Source organism: Oncorhynchus kisutch, linkage group LG2, assembly GCF_002021735.2.
Source record: "Oncorhynchus kisutch isolate 150728-3 linkage group LG2, Okis_V2, whole genome shotgun sequence".
In the NCBI taxonomy this organism is placed as follows: domain Eukaryota; kingdom Metazoa; phylum Chordata; class Actinopteri; order Salmoniformes; family Salmonidae; genus Oncorhynchus; species Oncorhynchus kisutch.
The window spans coordinates 15,493,523-15,506,538 of record NC_034175.2 but is presented as its reverse complement, the minus strand read 5'-3'; the positions used below and the strand labels follow the sequence as shown (position 1 = coordinate 15,506,538).

At 46.7% G+C, this 13,016-nt stretch overlaps 1 protein-coding gene and 1 pseudogene across 2 annotated transcripts in view; one reads left to right on the top strand and one right to left on the bottom strand.

Annotated features, from left to right (window-relative positions):
• The window catches only part of mindy3 (MINDY lysine 48 deubiquitinase 3), a 46,644-nt gene that overhangs the window by 14,596 nt on the left and 19,032 nt on the right, over positions 1-13,016 (bottom strand). For both annotated transcript variants that reach the window (XM_020506045.2, XM_031788474.1), the window contains 2 exons: positions 10,345-10,417; positions 3,084-3,159 (listed from right to left, as the gene is read on the bottom strand). In XM_020506045.2, the coding sequence (XP_020361634.2) occupies positions 3,084-3,159; positions 10,345-10,417 (149 nt within the window). The remainder of the gene's footprint in view (positions 1-3,083; positions 3,160-10,344; positions 10,418-13,016) is intronic.
• On the top strand, positions 9,089-9,448 carry LOC109907822 (histone H2A-like; annotated as a pseudogene).

Genomic DNA, 13,016 nt, shown 5'->3' with positions numbered 1-13,016 from the left:
TTAGGTGTTGCTTGTTCAACAAGTGGATTCAGGGATCAAGTGTAGCTGGAGCTGGGCCTGACTTAAGCTGGATGCCACTAGAGGTGAAAGGAACACCACACACTTTGCCTCTTTTGCTGGCACATTGTAGAACAGATGTCCAGACAGAAAGCGTACAACGTAACTTTTTACATTTTACCTTTATTTAACTAGGCAAGTTAGTTAAGAACAAATTCTTATTTTCAATGACGGCCTAGGAACAGTGGGTTAAATGCCTGTTCAGGGGCAGAACGACAGATTTGTACCTTGTCAGCTCGGGGATTTGAACTTGCAACCTTCCGGTTACTAGTCCAACGCTCTAACCACTAGGCTACCCTGATGTGCACTGTTGCCCATAAATAAAATGTTTTTTTCCCAAGTGCAATATTTGTGTGTGGTCACAAGCGTTCTATTATAAAGGCTGTCATGGCTAACTGCAATATTAGTGAATTGTTTGTCTAGGCAACAAATGACGTTGAATTGCTTTATTTACCTTTTTTTTTTGCTGTGAGTTACGTTCATATTAACCACTTTTTATTTTACACACAGAGACTGATCATGTAGATCATATTCTTTGTTTATTTAATTAGTTAAAACCTCCATTTCCCCCTAGCAAGGATTTTTTTGCATGTTTCAGCGGTTTGCATCCCTGGGGTTGAGGATGAGGCGTGAAGCGCTGGGCATTTTGTTATGATCTGCATTATATAAATTAGGTTCACAGAATTATACCAAGGAAAGGAGCGGCTTCTACAGAGGAACTTTGAATGTCCTGTCAGCTAGCTAGCTAACAAGCTTGTGCTAGCTAATTTAGCTAAAAAGCTTGTGTGTGCAGAGCAGCACCAGAATTTAAAAACATGTCTTACAATTTTTTATGCTAATAAATCCAACGTGAAACGGGATAACTAGGTCTATAGTATCCGTAACCAACGTTGAACATGTTAATTCATTATTCTCTAGCTAATTAAAAAAACTCCCCATGTTCTGAATCAAGCGACAATGTAACATCAGTAGGCTAGAGGGGGAGGGGCAGGTAACCTTAACAAGCACAGGCAAATATTTTCAGCTTCCAGGCAGATACTGGAGGGCTTTGCATGAACGATTTCTTGTTGGTCTAGACTAACCGGTTCTCATGCTTTTAAATTAACGGTTCTGTTCTCCTGCCAAATGTATGACCATATTAGAGAGGCATATTCCCCTCAGAATACACTGGCCCACAAAGAAATTGAAAACAATTCAATTTTGGTAACTCCCATATCTATTATGTGAAACACCAGTGTGCCGTCACAGCAGCATTATTTGTGACCGGTTGCCACATTAAAAGGGCAACCAGTGAAGCACAAAAATCCATTGTAAATACAAAAGTACATGACCAAAAGTATGTGGGCACCTGCTCGTCAAACATCTAATTTAAAAAATCATGGGCATTAATATGGAGTTGCCCCCCCCGCCTTTGCTGCTTTAACAGCCTCGACTCTTCTGGGGAAGGCTTTCCACGAAAATGTTGGAACATTGCTGCGGGGACTTGCTCCCATTCAGCCACAAGAACATTAGTGAGGTTGGGCGATTAGGCCTGGCTCGCAGTCGGTTTTCCAATTCATCCCAAAGGTGTTCAATGTGGTTGAAGTCAGGGCTCTGTGCAGGCCTGTCAAGTTCGTCCACACCGATCTCGACAAACCACCTGTATCGACCTGTCTTTGTGCATGGGGGCACTTTCATGCTGAAACAGGAAAGGGCCTTCCCCAAACTGTTGCCACAAAGTTGGAAACACAGAATCATCTAGAATGTCATTGTATGCTGTAGTATTAAGATTTCCGTTCACTGGAACTAAGGGGCCAAGCCCGAACCATGAAAATCAACCCCAGACCATTATTCCTTGGAGCAGGTAGCGTCCTCCTAGCATCCGCCAAACCCAGATTCGTTCTTTGGACTGCCAGATGGTGAAGTGTGATTAATCACTCTAGAAAAACGCATTTCCACTGCTCCAGAGTCCAATGGCAGCGAGCTTTACACCACTCTAGCCGATGCTTGGCATTGCGCATGGTGATCTTACGCTTGTATGCGGCTGCTCGGCCATGAGAACCCACAGTTCTTGTGCCGACGTTGCTTCCTGAGGCAGTTTGGAACTTTGTAGTGAGTGTTGCAACCGCGGGCAGATGATTTTTACACGCTATGCGCTTCAGCACTCGGCGGGCCCGTTCTGTTAACTTGTGTGGCCTACCACTTCACGGCTGAGCCGTTGTTGTTCCTAGTCATTTCTACTTCACAATAACAGCCCTTACAGTTGACGGGGGCAGCTCCAGCAGGGTAGAAATTTGACAAACTGACTTGTTGGAAAGGTGGCATCCTATGACAGTGCCACATTAAAAATCACTGAGGTCATCAGTAAGGCCATTCTACTGCCAATGTTAATTTCACTTTTGTTTATTATCTATTCCACTTGCTTTGGCAATGTAAACTTGTTTCCCATGCCAATAAAGCCCTTTGAATCAAACTATTCCCCACTGTAAACCCTCAATTACTCCTGATGTTTAGTGTTTGTTTATGTGGTGAACTTGTGACACATATCCTGATCAGTTGCACATTTTAAACAAACACACACACATTTACATACACACACTTATCCAGCTAGTTAGAAACATGGTTATAGATGAAACCCTGAAGGCAACATAGCTGTGGAACAGAGTGTAAGGCTTGTCTTTTCTAAGAAATATGGTTATATTCAGCTAACTTTTCTGCCATTGTAACTTGAACTGGTCTGTCTTGTCCCCACAGTGTGAAAGCTGTCCAGGTTGGTGTGGTCAGGTCAGCTGTTGACTGATCTAGGCTGACCTTAAGGCGGGGCTAACCCGAACCTGGTTTGAAGCAGCACATTAAAGCATTTCCTCTCAGTGTTCCTGCTAGCAGTTTAATGCCCCCACCCCCCGCCATCATCCCCTGCCCTCTTTCTCGCTTCCTCTGGATGTTTAGTGTTCTCGCTCTCTGGTTCTGTCTGTGTTTTCTCTGCTCTTTACCCAACAGCAGTGAAACATTAGCTGAGGCAGCTGGACAAGAGCACACACGCTTACTAGTATTCAGGTTCTGAGACGAGGTCTAGTGCCTTCATCACCTCCTCCAACAGACAGTCTGGAATAAAGCCGTTATCTAGAGGGAGAGAAAGAGACAATATTGTTCAAAGAATTTTAGTCCAGACACAATAAGGAGACAGACTCATCTGCAATTCTGTGTCTGTTTTCCGGGAGTCATTATCAAAGAGGTGGGGTGAAGAGGGTGCCCCATTATCAGCAAGTCCCAGTGGCACTGAAACAGGACAGGCCTTCACGCAGACTGAACACACAGTTTACATTGTGCTAACAGAGGTACCTCATCACACACAAACACATATGTACACATGCAAGAACACACATGCAAAAGCACGAACGCCGGCCTTGTCCTCTCCTCTGTCTAACCTACGTTCCTCAGCTATGACTTCTCTACCTGAGAGAACGAGCTTTAAAACACTACCACGTGTGTCCTACCCGTCTACTTAAAATACTAACATATGATTGTGTGCGCGTGCCACGAGTACAGTATGTGTGTTGTACACACATACTGGGTAGAACTACAGCTGAATCATAGCTTTCCCCCTAGTTTCAAATTCTGTGTGAAACACTAACAAAGTGGTGTGTTATTGCGTGCATGGGAGACTAGTGTGTGTGTGTGTGTGTGTGTGTGAGATTGCGTGCATGGGAGACCTGTGTGTGTGTGTGTGTGTGATTGCGTGCATGGGAGACCTGTGTGTGTGTGTGTGTGTGTGTGTGTGTGATTGCGTGCATGGGAGACCTGTGTGTGTGTGTGTGTGTGATTGCGTGCATGGGAGACCTGTGTGTGTGTGTGTGTGTGTGTGTGTGTGATTGCGTGCATGGGAGACCTGTGTGTGTGTGTGTGTGTGATTGCGTGCATGGGAGACCTGTGTGTGTGTGTGTGTGTGTGTGTGATTGCGTGCATGGGAGACCTGTGTGTGTGTGTGTGTGTGTGATTGCGTGCATGGGAGACCTGTGTGTGTGTGTGTGTGTGTGTGTGATTGCGTGCATGGGAGACCTGTGTGTGTGTGTGTGTGTGTGTGTGATTGCGTGCATGGGAGACCTGTGTGTGTGTGTGTGTGTGTGTGTGATTGCGTGCATGGGAGACCTGTGTGTGTGTGTGTGTGTGTGTGATTGCGTGCATGGGAGACCTGTGTGTGTGTGTGTGTGTGTGTGTGTGTGTGTGATTGCGTGCATGGGAGACCTGTGTGTGTGTGTGTGTGTGTGATTGCGTGCATGGGAGACCTGTGTGTGTGTGTGTGTGTGTGTGTGTGTGTGTGTGATTGCGTGCATGGGAGACCTGTGTGTGTGTGTGTGTGTGTGATTGCGTGCATGGGAGACCTGTGTGTGTGTGTGTGTGATTGCGTGCATGGGAGACCTGTGTGTGTGTGTGTGTGATTGCGTGCATGGGAGACCTGTGTGTGTGGGTGTGATTGCGTGCATGGGAGACCTGTGTGTGTGTGTGATTGCGTGCATGGGAGACCTGTGTGTGTGTGTGTGTGTGATTGCGTGCATGGGAGACCTGTGTGTGTGTGTGTGTGATTGCGTGCATGGGAGACCTGTGTGTGTGTGTGTGTGTGATTGCATGCATGGGAGACCTGTGTGTGTGTGTGTGTGATTGCGTGCATGGGAGACCTGTGTGTGTGTGTGATTGCGTGCATGGGAGACCTGTGTGTGTGTGTGTGTGATTGCGTGCATGGGAGACCTGTGTGTGTGTGTGTGTGTGATTGCGTGCATGGGAGACCTGTGTGTGTGTGTGTGTGATTGCGTGCATGGGAGACCTGTGTGTGTGTGATTGCGTGCATGGGAGACCTGTGTGTGTGTGTGTGTGTGTGTGTGTGTGTGTGTGTGATTGCGTGCATGGGAGACCTGTGTGTGTGTGTGTGTGTGTGTGTGTGATTGCGTGCATGGGAGACCTGTGTGTGTGTGTGTGTGTGTGTGTGTGTGATTGCGTGCATGGGAGACCTGTGTGTGTGTGTGTGTGTGTGTGTGTGTGTGTGTGTGTGTGTGTGTGTGATTGCGTGCATGGGAGACCTGTGTGTGTGTGTGTGTGTGTGTGATTGCGTGCATGGGAGACCTGTGTGTGTGTGTGTGTGTGTGTGTGTGTGTGTGTGTGTGTGTGATTGCGTGCATGGGAGACCTGTGTGTGTGTGTGTGTGATTGCGTGCATGGGAGACCTGTGTGTGTGTGTGTGTGTGTGTGTGTGTGTGTGTGTGTGTGTGTGTGTGTGTGATTGCGTGCATGGGAGACCTGTGTGTGTGTGTGTGTGATTGCGTGCATGGGAGACCTGTGTGTGTGTGTGTGTGTGTGTGTGTGTGTGTGTGATTGCGTGCATGGGAGACCTGTGTGTGTGTGTGTGTGATTGCGTGCATGGGAGACCTGTGTGTGTGTGTGTGTGATTGCGTGCATGGGAGACCTGTGTGTGTGGGTGTGATTGCGTGCATGGGAGACCTGTGTGTGTGTGTGATTGCGTGCATGGGAGACCTGTGTGTGTGTGTGTGTGATTGCGTGCATGGGAGACCTGTGTGTGTGTGTGTGTGATTGCATGCATGGGAGACCTGTGTGTGTGTGTGTGTGATTGCGTGCATGGGAGACCTGTGTGTGTGTGTGTGTGATTGCGTGCATGGGAGACCTGTGTGTGTGTGTGTGTGTGATTGCGTGCATGGGAGACCTGTGTGTGTGTGTGTGTGTGTGTGATTGCGTGCATGGGAGACCTGTGTGTGTGTGTGTGTGTTATTGCGTGCATGGGAGACCTGTGTGTGTGTGTGTGTGTGTTATTGCGTGCATGGGAGACCTGTGTGTGTGTGTGTGTGTGTGTGTTATTGCGTGCATGGGAGACCTGTGTGTGTGTGTGTGTGTGTGTGTGTGTGTTATTACGTGCATGGGAGACCTGTGTGTAAATTATTGCGTGCATATGGGATGTGTGCACACTCTGGCGCCTCTCTTCTATAACACAGTGAACTGGGCCGACTGTAGATGTGACACTGGCAGATTTATAGGGCTTTGACACTGCTCTCAGCTCTGCTGGTTCTAGTGTGTGTATAAACATCCATATGGCGTAAATGAAAAATCTCACGAAACAGCAGAAACACATCTCAGTGTAGACAGACCTATCCATTTCTCTGTTTCTCCCTCTCTGGTCTGAACGGGTCAGTGTGTTTACTACATATTTGGTGTGGAGGCAACCAGAACAGACAAGACTACTCTCAGCTGGTGGCGCTCACTTTGTTAGAAACGTCAACACAAACAGGCGCACACAACCCCTCAGCTACCTCAAGAGGCATATTGTTCTTATAAACACGAAACGGAGGAATGTTGTTTATGCCGTCAGAAATTATTCCTGCTGGAACACACACACACACATATCAAAGACAGCGACAAACACACAAATGTGTCTGTGCAGGTTTGGTCCATGGGGTGTGTGTGTGATGACTATGGTGACCTTCAGCTGGACACACTCACACTCCAGCAACATGCATCACGCTCTCATTGTGTAGTGTGACAATCACACATACCATGGGTAACTCAATCTCTCCATATATACTTTTGTGTGTGTATATATAATGTGGACACCCCTTTAAATTGTGGATTCGGCTACTTCAGCCACACCCGTCGCTAATAGGTGTATAAAATCGAGCACATAGCCATGCAATCTCCATAAACAAACATTGGCAATAGAATGGCCTTACTGAAGAGCTCAGTGACTTTCAACGTGGCACTGTCATAGGATGCTACCAAGTCAGTTCGTCAAATTTCTGCCCTGCTAGAGCTGCCCGGGTCAATTGTAAGTGCAGTTATTGTGAAGAGGAAAAGTCTAGGAGAAACAACGGCTCAGCTGCAAAGTGGCAGGCCACACAAGCTCCAGAACGGGACCACAGAGTGCTGTAGCGCATAAATCGTCTATCCTCGGCTGCAACACTCACTACTGAGTTCCAAACTTCCTCTGGAAGCAATGTCGGCAAAATAACTGTTAGTCGGGAGCTTCATGAAATGGGTTTCTATGGCCGAGCAGCAGCACACAAGCCTAAGATCACCATGCGCGATGCCAAGCATTGGCTGGAGTGGTCCAATGGAGGTGAGCTTTGCACTCTGGAGCAGTGGAAATGGGTTTTCTGGAGTGAAGAATCACACGTCACCATCTGTCAGTTCGACAGATTAATCTGGATTTGGCGGATGCCATGAGATCGCTACCTGCCCCAATGCATAGTGCCAACTGTACAGTTTGGTGGAGGAGGAATAATGGTCTGGGGCTGTTTATCATGCTTCGGGCTTGGCCCTTAGTTCCAGTGTACAGAAATCTTAATGCTACAGCATACAATTATATTCCAACAGTTTGGGGACGGCCCTTTCCTCTTTCAACGTACCCGTGCACAAAGCAATGTCCATACAGAAATGGTTTGTCGAGAACTTGACTGGCCTGACTGAAGATATCCCTCTAGCGCTGTGGGGACTGAGCTTTGGGAAAGTGGGTGGGGTCATATCCTGCCTGGATGGCCCTGTCTGGGGGTATCGTCGGAAGGGGTCACAGAGTCTCTGACCCATCCTGTCTCAGCCTCCAGTATTTATGCTGCAATAGTATGTGTTGGGGGGCTATGGACAGTTTGTTATATCTGGAGTATTTCTCCTGTCCTGTATGAATTTACGTATGCTCCCTCTAACAAAACACGCTCTCTCTCTACCTCCAACAAACTCTCTCCCGGAGGACCTGAGCCCTGGGACCTTGCCTCAGGACTACCTAGCCTGATGACTCCTGGCTGTCCCCAGTCCACATGGTCTTGCTGCTGCTCCAGTTTCAACTGTTCTGCTTGCGGCTATGGAACCCTGACCTGTTCACCAGATGTGCTTCCCTGTACCGGAACTGCTTCCTTGTACCGGAACTGCTATTTTCAACTCTCTACCACACCTGCTGCCTCGACCTCAATGATCAGCTATGAAAAGCCAACTTACATTTACTCCTGAGGTGCGGATCTGTTGCACCCTCTACAACCACTGTGATGATGATGATGATGATGATGATGATGATGATGATTATTATAATTATCACGATTCCCTGCTGGTCATCTATGAGCGTTTGAACATCTTGGTCATGTTCTGTTATAATCTCTACCCGGCACAGCCAGAAAAGGAGTGGCCACCCCTCAGAGCCTGGTTCTTCTATAAGTTTCTTCCTAGGTTCCTGGCTTTCTAGGGAGTTTTTCCCTAGCCACTGTGCTTCTACATTGCTTCCTGTTTGGGGTTTTAGGCTGGGTTTCTGTATAGCGCTTTGTGACATCGGCTGAACTAAATTTGATTGACTGCAAGAGCCCTGACCTCAACCCCATCAAACACCTCTGGGATATATTGTAATGCCGACTGCAAGCCAGGCCTAATCACACATCAGTGCCCTTCCTCACTAATGCTTGTGGCTAAATGTAAGCAAGAACCCACAGAAATGTTCCAACATCTAGTGGAACGCCTTCCCAGAAGAGTGGAGGCTGTTATAGCAGCAAAGAGGGGACCAACTTCATTAATGCCCATGATTTTGGAATGAGACGTTCGACGAGCAGGTGTCCACATATACTTTTGATAATATAGTGTCTCTCTCTTCCCTCCTCCCCATCGTTCAGTCAGCTCACCTTCTTTCCACGACCAAAAGCAGAGAGTAGTTATTAGAAAGCAGCAGGGCCTCTGAATCTGACATCCTCAGTGACTCAGTATAGGCTCAGTGACTCAGTAGAGGCTCAGTAGAGACTCAGAGTGTGAAGTAGAACTCTCCTATGTCCCTCCTTTCTCCAGCCAGGTCACCTGTGATACAAGTCAGTATTTGACATCCATCCTATCTATTACCTTCAAGTAGGTTTCGGTTTTGCTAGGGTGTTGTGGACGGGGATGGCAGATAATTGGTAAGCATCTGCCTCGGATTCCAAAGGTTGCATGTTCAAATCCAGCAAGTTTGAATCTGCTTCGGAGTTAATGCCTGAACTTTAAACACCTCGGAATTGGACTCTCTCTGACATACTAAAGCAACCAATATGAGCGGAATAGGCAAAACCGGAGGCAAGGCCAGGGCGAAGGCAAAGACACGGTCATCCCGTGCCGGGCTCCAGTTCCCCGTGGGCACAGGCTGCTGCGCAAAGGCAGCGTGTGGGCACTGGCGCACCAGTCTACCCTGCCACCGTTCTCAAGTACCTAACTGCTGAGATCATGGAGTAGGCCGGCAACACCGCCTGTGACAAGAAAACTCGCATCATTCCTCGTAGCTGACCGTCCGAAATGACGAGGAGCTGAACAAACTGCTCAGCAGTGTGACCATCACTCAGGGTGGTGTGCTGCCCAACATCCAGGCAGTGCTGCTCCCCAAGAAGACAGACAAGGCCATCAAAGCCAAGTAAATACTACTACTACTGGAAGTTTGAATCCAGCGATAGAAAGTTGCTTTGGAGTTAATGCCTGAAGTTTAAAACGCTTCAAAATTTGACTTCTACATTTGATGCTTTAGAAACATGGATGAATGTCTAATTCTGACACGAGAGAGCTGGTTGCCCTTTTCTCTCCCATCACATAAAATATTATTCCTCTTTTTATCACTATCCTTGCCCTTTTCTTTGCCTTCCCGCCCCCGATCCCCCCAAAAGGAGGAAGAAGAGGATGGGAGCAGGTTGACTCAGCTGTGGGGGGGATTGGGGCAGGCGGGCGGGCTGACACACACACACTAACCCCAAAACAACAACAGCAGAGATGAGACGAGAGAGGACCCCTGCTCAGAGGATGAGAATATAGGAGTCTGAGGTTATACAGGCACATGCTCTACCAGGAAGGAGAGAGGAGAAAAGATAACATGTCCAGGATATTGGTGTGTGTGAGAGAGAGAGAGACACACTATTAGGCGATATACCGTTTATACCGTATGTTGGGGCATTTCAAAATACAGATGGCATGATATTCAAAACCGATAAACCAGGGTCTAAAGGGGGTGCGTGCTACGCCACTGCTTAGAACTATAAGAAACCTAAGATGTGTCAAATTATATCCAGCTCAGGGCTCCAGCTATGCATTTGGTTTGCTAACTTGCTTGCTAAGTGTCAAGATCAAGCGTCTTGGTTACAGCAGAGACATTCAATCCCCTCCTGGATCAAGATCCCCGTTGCCTAAATTGTTGTGTGTTAATATCGCCCCTTGTGTGCACTTCCGGTAATACCGTATACCACATTATGGTTCCTGAAATGGTATGAACATCTGGATACCGCCCAACCTTAGAGACTATCAGACTATCGTTGAACAGTATTACCTTCTGGGTCGAAGGTTTGGAAGACTCTCCTGGCCTGTTCAGACGGAGACTCAGGAGCCACCAGACACATCTCCTACAAATACAAGAGAGGGACATCTGTCAGATATCTCAACATTATATTATAGTCTAAACACAGAAATTAGGCAGGCTTCCAAATCTCCAGAAAATCCAAAGAGAAAGACAGAGCGAGAGAGATGTGTAGACCGAAGCACACAGAGATCACATAGGTCAAGAATTAAGATTACAACAACGGCTCTAAGGAATGCACGCGTGTGTAAGCTAGCGTGTGAATGTAAGCGCTTACGTGCGTGCGGACTATCATAATCATCAGGCTATGTTGGGTTATTAGCTGATCTGCAGATAAAACCAGACATGATGTTTTCACTCAAAACACACGTCAGCCAATCAGGCACTCACACAGAGAGTTATAGTTGTTTGTTTGCTGACTCAGAGGGTCGTTGCCGGGGGGACTCGGAGGAGAAATAAGGAGAGACAGATTTCACAGAGATAGGACAGTGTGTGTGTGTGTGTGTGTGTGCTGGGGGGGGGGGGGGGGGGGGGGGGGTTAGTTCCAATCTTTGGATTCATCAACCCCCTCACACTCCAAATTTGTACTCCCTTACCCAAGTTTCATAGTGAAATATGACAGTTGACAGGCTGGGAACCAAACTGCAAAACTCAAACACGCACAGTGGGTAGCATAGTATTAATGACACTTGCCGCATCCACTGAACTGGAGTATGTTTACTACAGTGGCGTTTTACACAAACACACTCGGCCCGAACACAAACACACTCAGCCAAGAGCAAATAAACTGAGCTCATCTCCCTGAGCCAGCCTTTATTAAAGTAGGAGTTCAGATGAGACGGTACATATTACTGTCACTGACATATTACCGTCCTCAGGGGTCACAGAGGAAGAGAGAGGGACAGAGGAAGAGAGAGGGACAGAGGGAGATCAGGGGAAGAGTTGGGGAGAAAGATCTCAAGAGGAGAAGACTCCCAGCTGGTAGGGAGGAGTGCACACACTCTTCTCCCTGTCAGAGCAGCTGGTGTGCAGAATGGTTAGATTTGTTAGTTTAAGTAGCTCTATAAATCAAGCCGTACATTCTTCATCTCGATAGACAGACATGGAGTCAGACGTGTGTTAAGGGTTAATGAATGGTCAGAGGGTTAACGTCCCTTACAGTTTACATGAGCATAATTTACTGGAGGAGGCTACTAAAGGGAGTGCATTTGTGTGACATACAGTATAACCCAGTTACAGTATAACCCAGTTATAGAGAATGGGGTTAACTCATATACTCTCCTCTAGCAGTAAGGGTTAAGATTCAGGAAGAGTTATAACTGTAGGTAATAACAGTGCTGGAACCTTGTAGAAAACAGGAGATAGTCAACATTCAAGTAATATTGAATTCCCTCGACCATGCCCACAAATTGCAGAAAACAAACAGTCTATTTCACCCCCATTGTAAAGAGGCAACTTCATCGATTTTGTTCTACAGAAATAACAGAACATGCTGAAAACTGCTGTGTTGTTCAATGTACATGTAGCCAGGTCAACAACAAAAAAATCACAACCTACGGCTCGCAATGCTCTCATGTAGGAAAATAAAGCCTGCGAGAAGCGCCCTGTGTCTTCAGGGTATCCGGTGTGGGAGAATGGGGACGCAGTGGCCAAGTAGGCTACAAGTAGTTATGTGTGGAAAACATTTCATCACAGGTAAGACATTTAACTTGTTTAGTATAGTCCGTTTGTAACTCCACTCACTACTAGTAGCTGTATAGTCTGTGTTGTTGGTCTTAGCTAGCTTAATGTTCCAGTCGGTAGTTAGCATTCACTCACTCAAGTGGCTGCAAGCATCGTCATGAAAAGGGGCGAGGGAAGCACTACAATATTACCTTTTTCTTAGTTGTGAGAATGCTAGGGAGCAGGCAATGTTGAAAAGTAAACTTTAGACATGTTGTACTTTTCTTAAATGTAGTTTTGTAAATCGACTAAAACAAACAAGAAAATTGTTTTTTAAAAATGTAAAGTTTTTGCTGTGAGGCAATGGGGTAATCACCACAGGTTGTTTTCCCCACAAGCGGGCAGGGTCGCAACATTTTTCACCTCCATGTCTCTGTCATAATCAGATCTTAAGTCTCCTTAGAGACAGTAAACATACTGTCATCTACAGACAAGGCAACATCTCATTACCTGAAGCCTACACACACACACGATGAGCTCAGATACAATCACGCAATACACTTTAACAAAACATGTCTATGTACAGGTAACTGCCAAAATAAAGGAAACACCAACATAGTCTTAATAGGGTGTGGGGCATATACAAGTTAATGCACATTGGCATAGACTACAAGTGTCTAACTTCATTGGAGGGATCCGACACCATTCTTCCATGAGACATTCCATCATTTGATGATTTGGTGATGGTGGTGGAAAAAGCTGTCTCAGGCACCGCTCTAGAATATTCCAGAGGTGTTCAATTGGGTTGAGATCTGGTGACACACACAGGGTTGCAAAGTGTCTGAAACTTTGAAGTACATTTGGGAAGTTAAGCCCTGGAATTAGTGGAATTTTGCTTAAATTCATTAAAAAAAAGATAGCTTATAACAGTGAACCTAATTGAGGAGTGTTGTGGGTTTTAGCTTGATTGAGCCTGCTATCTG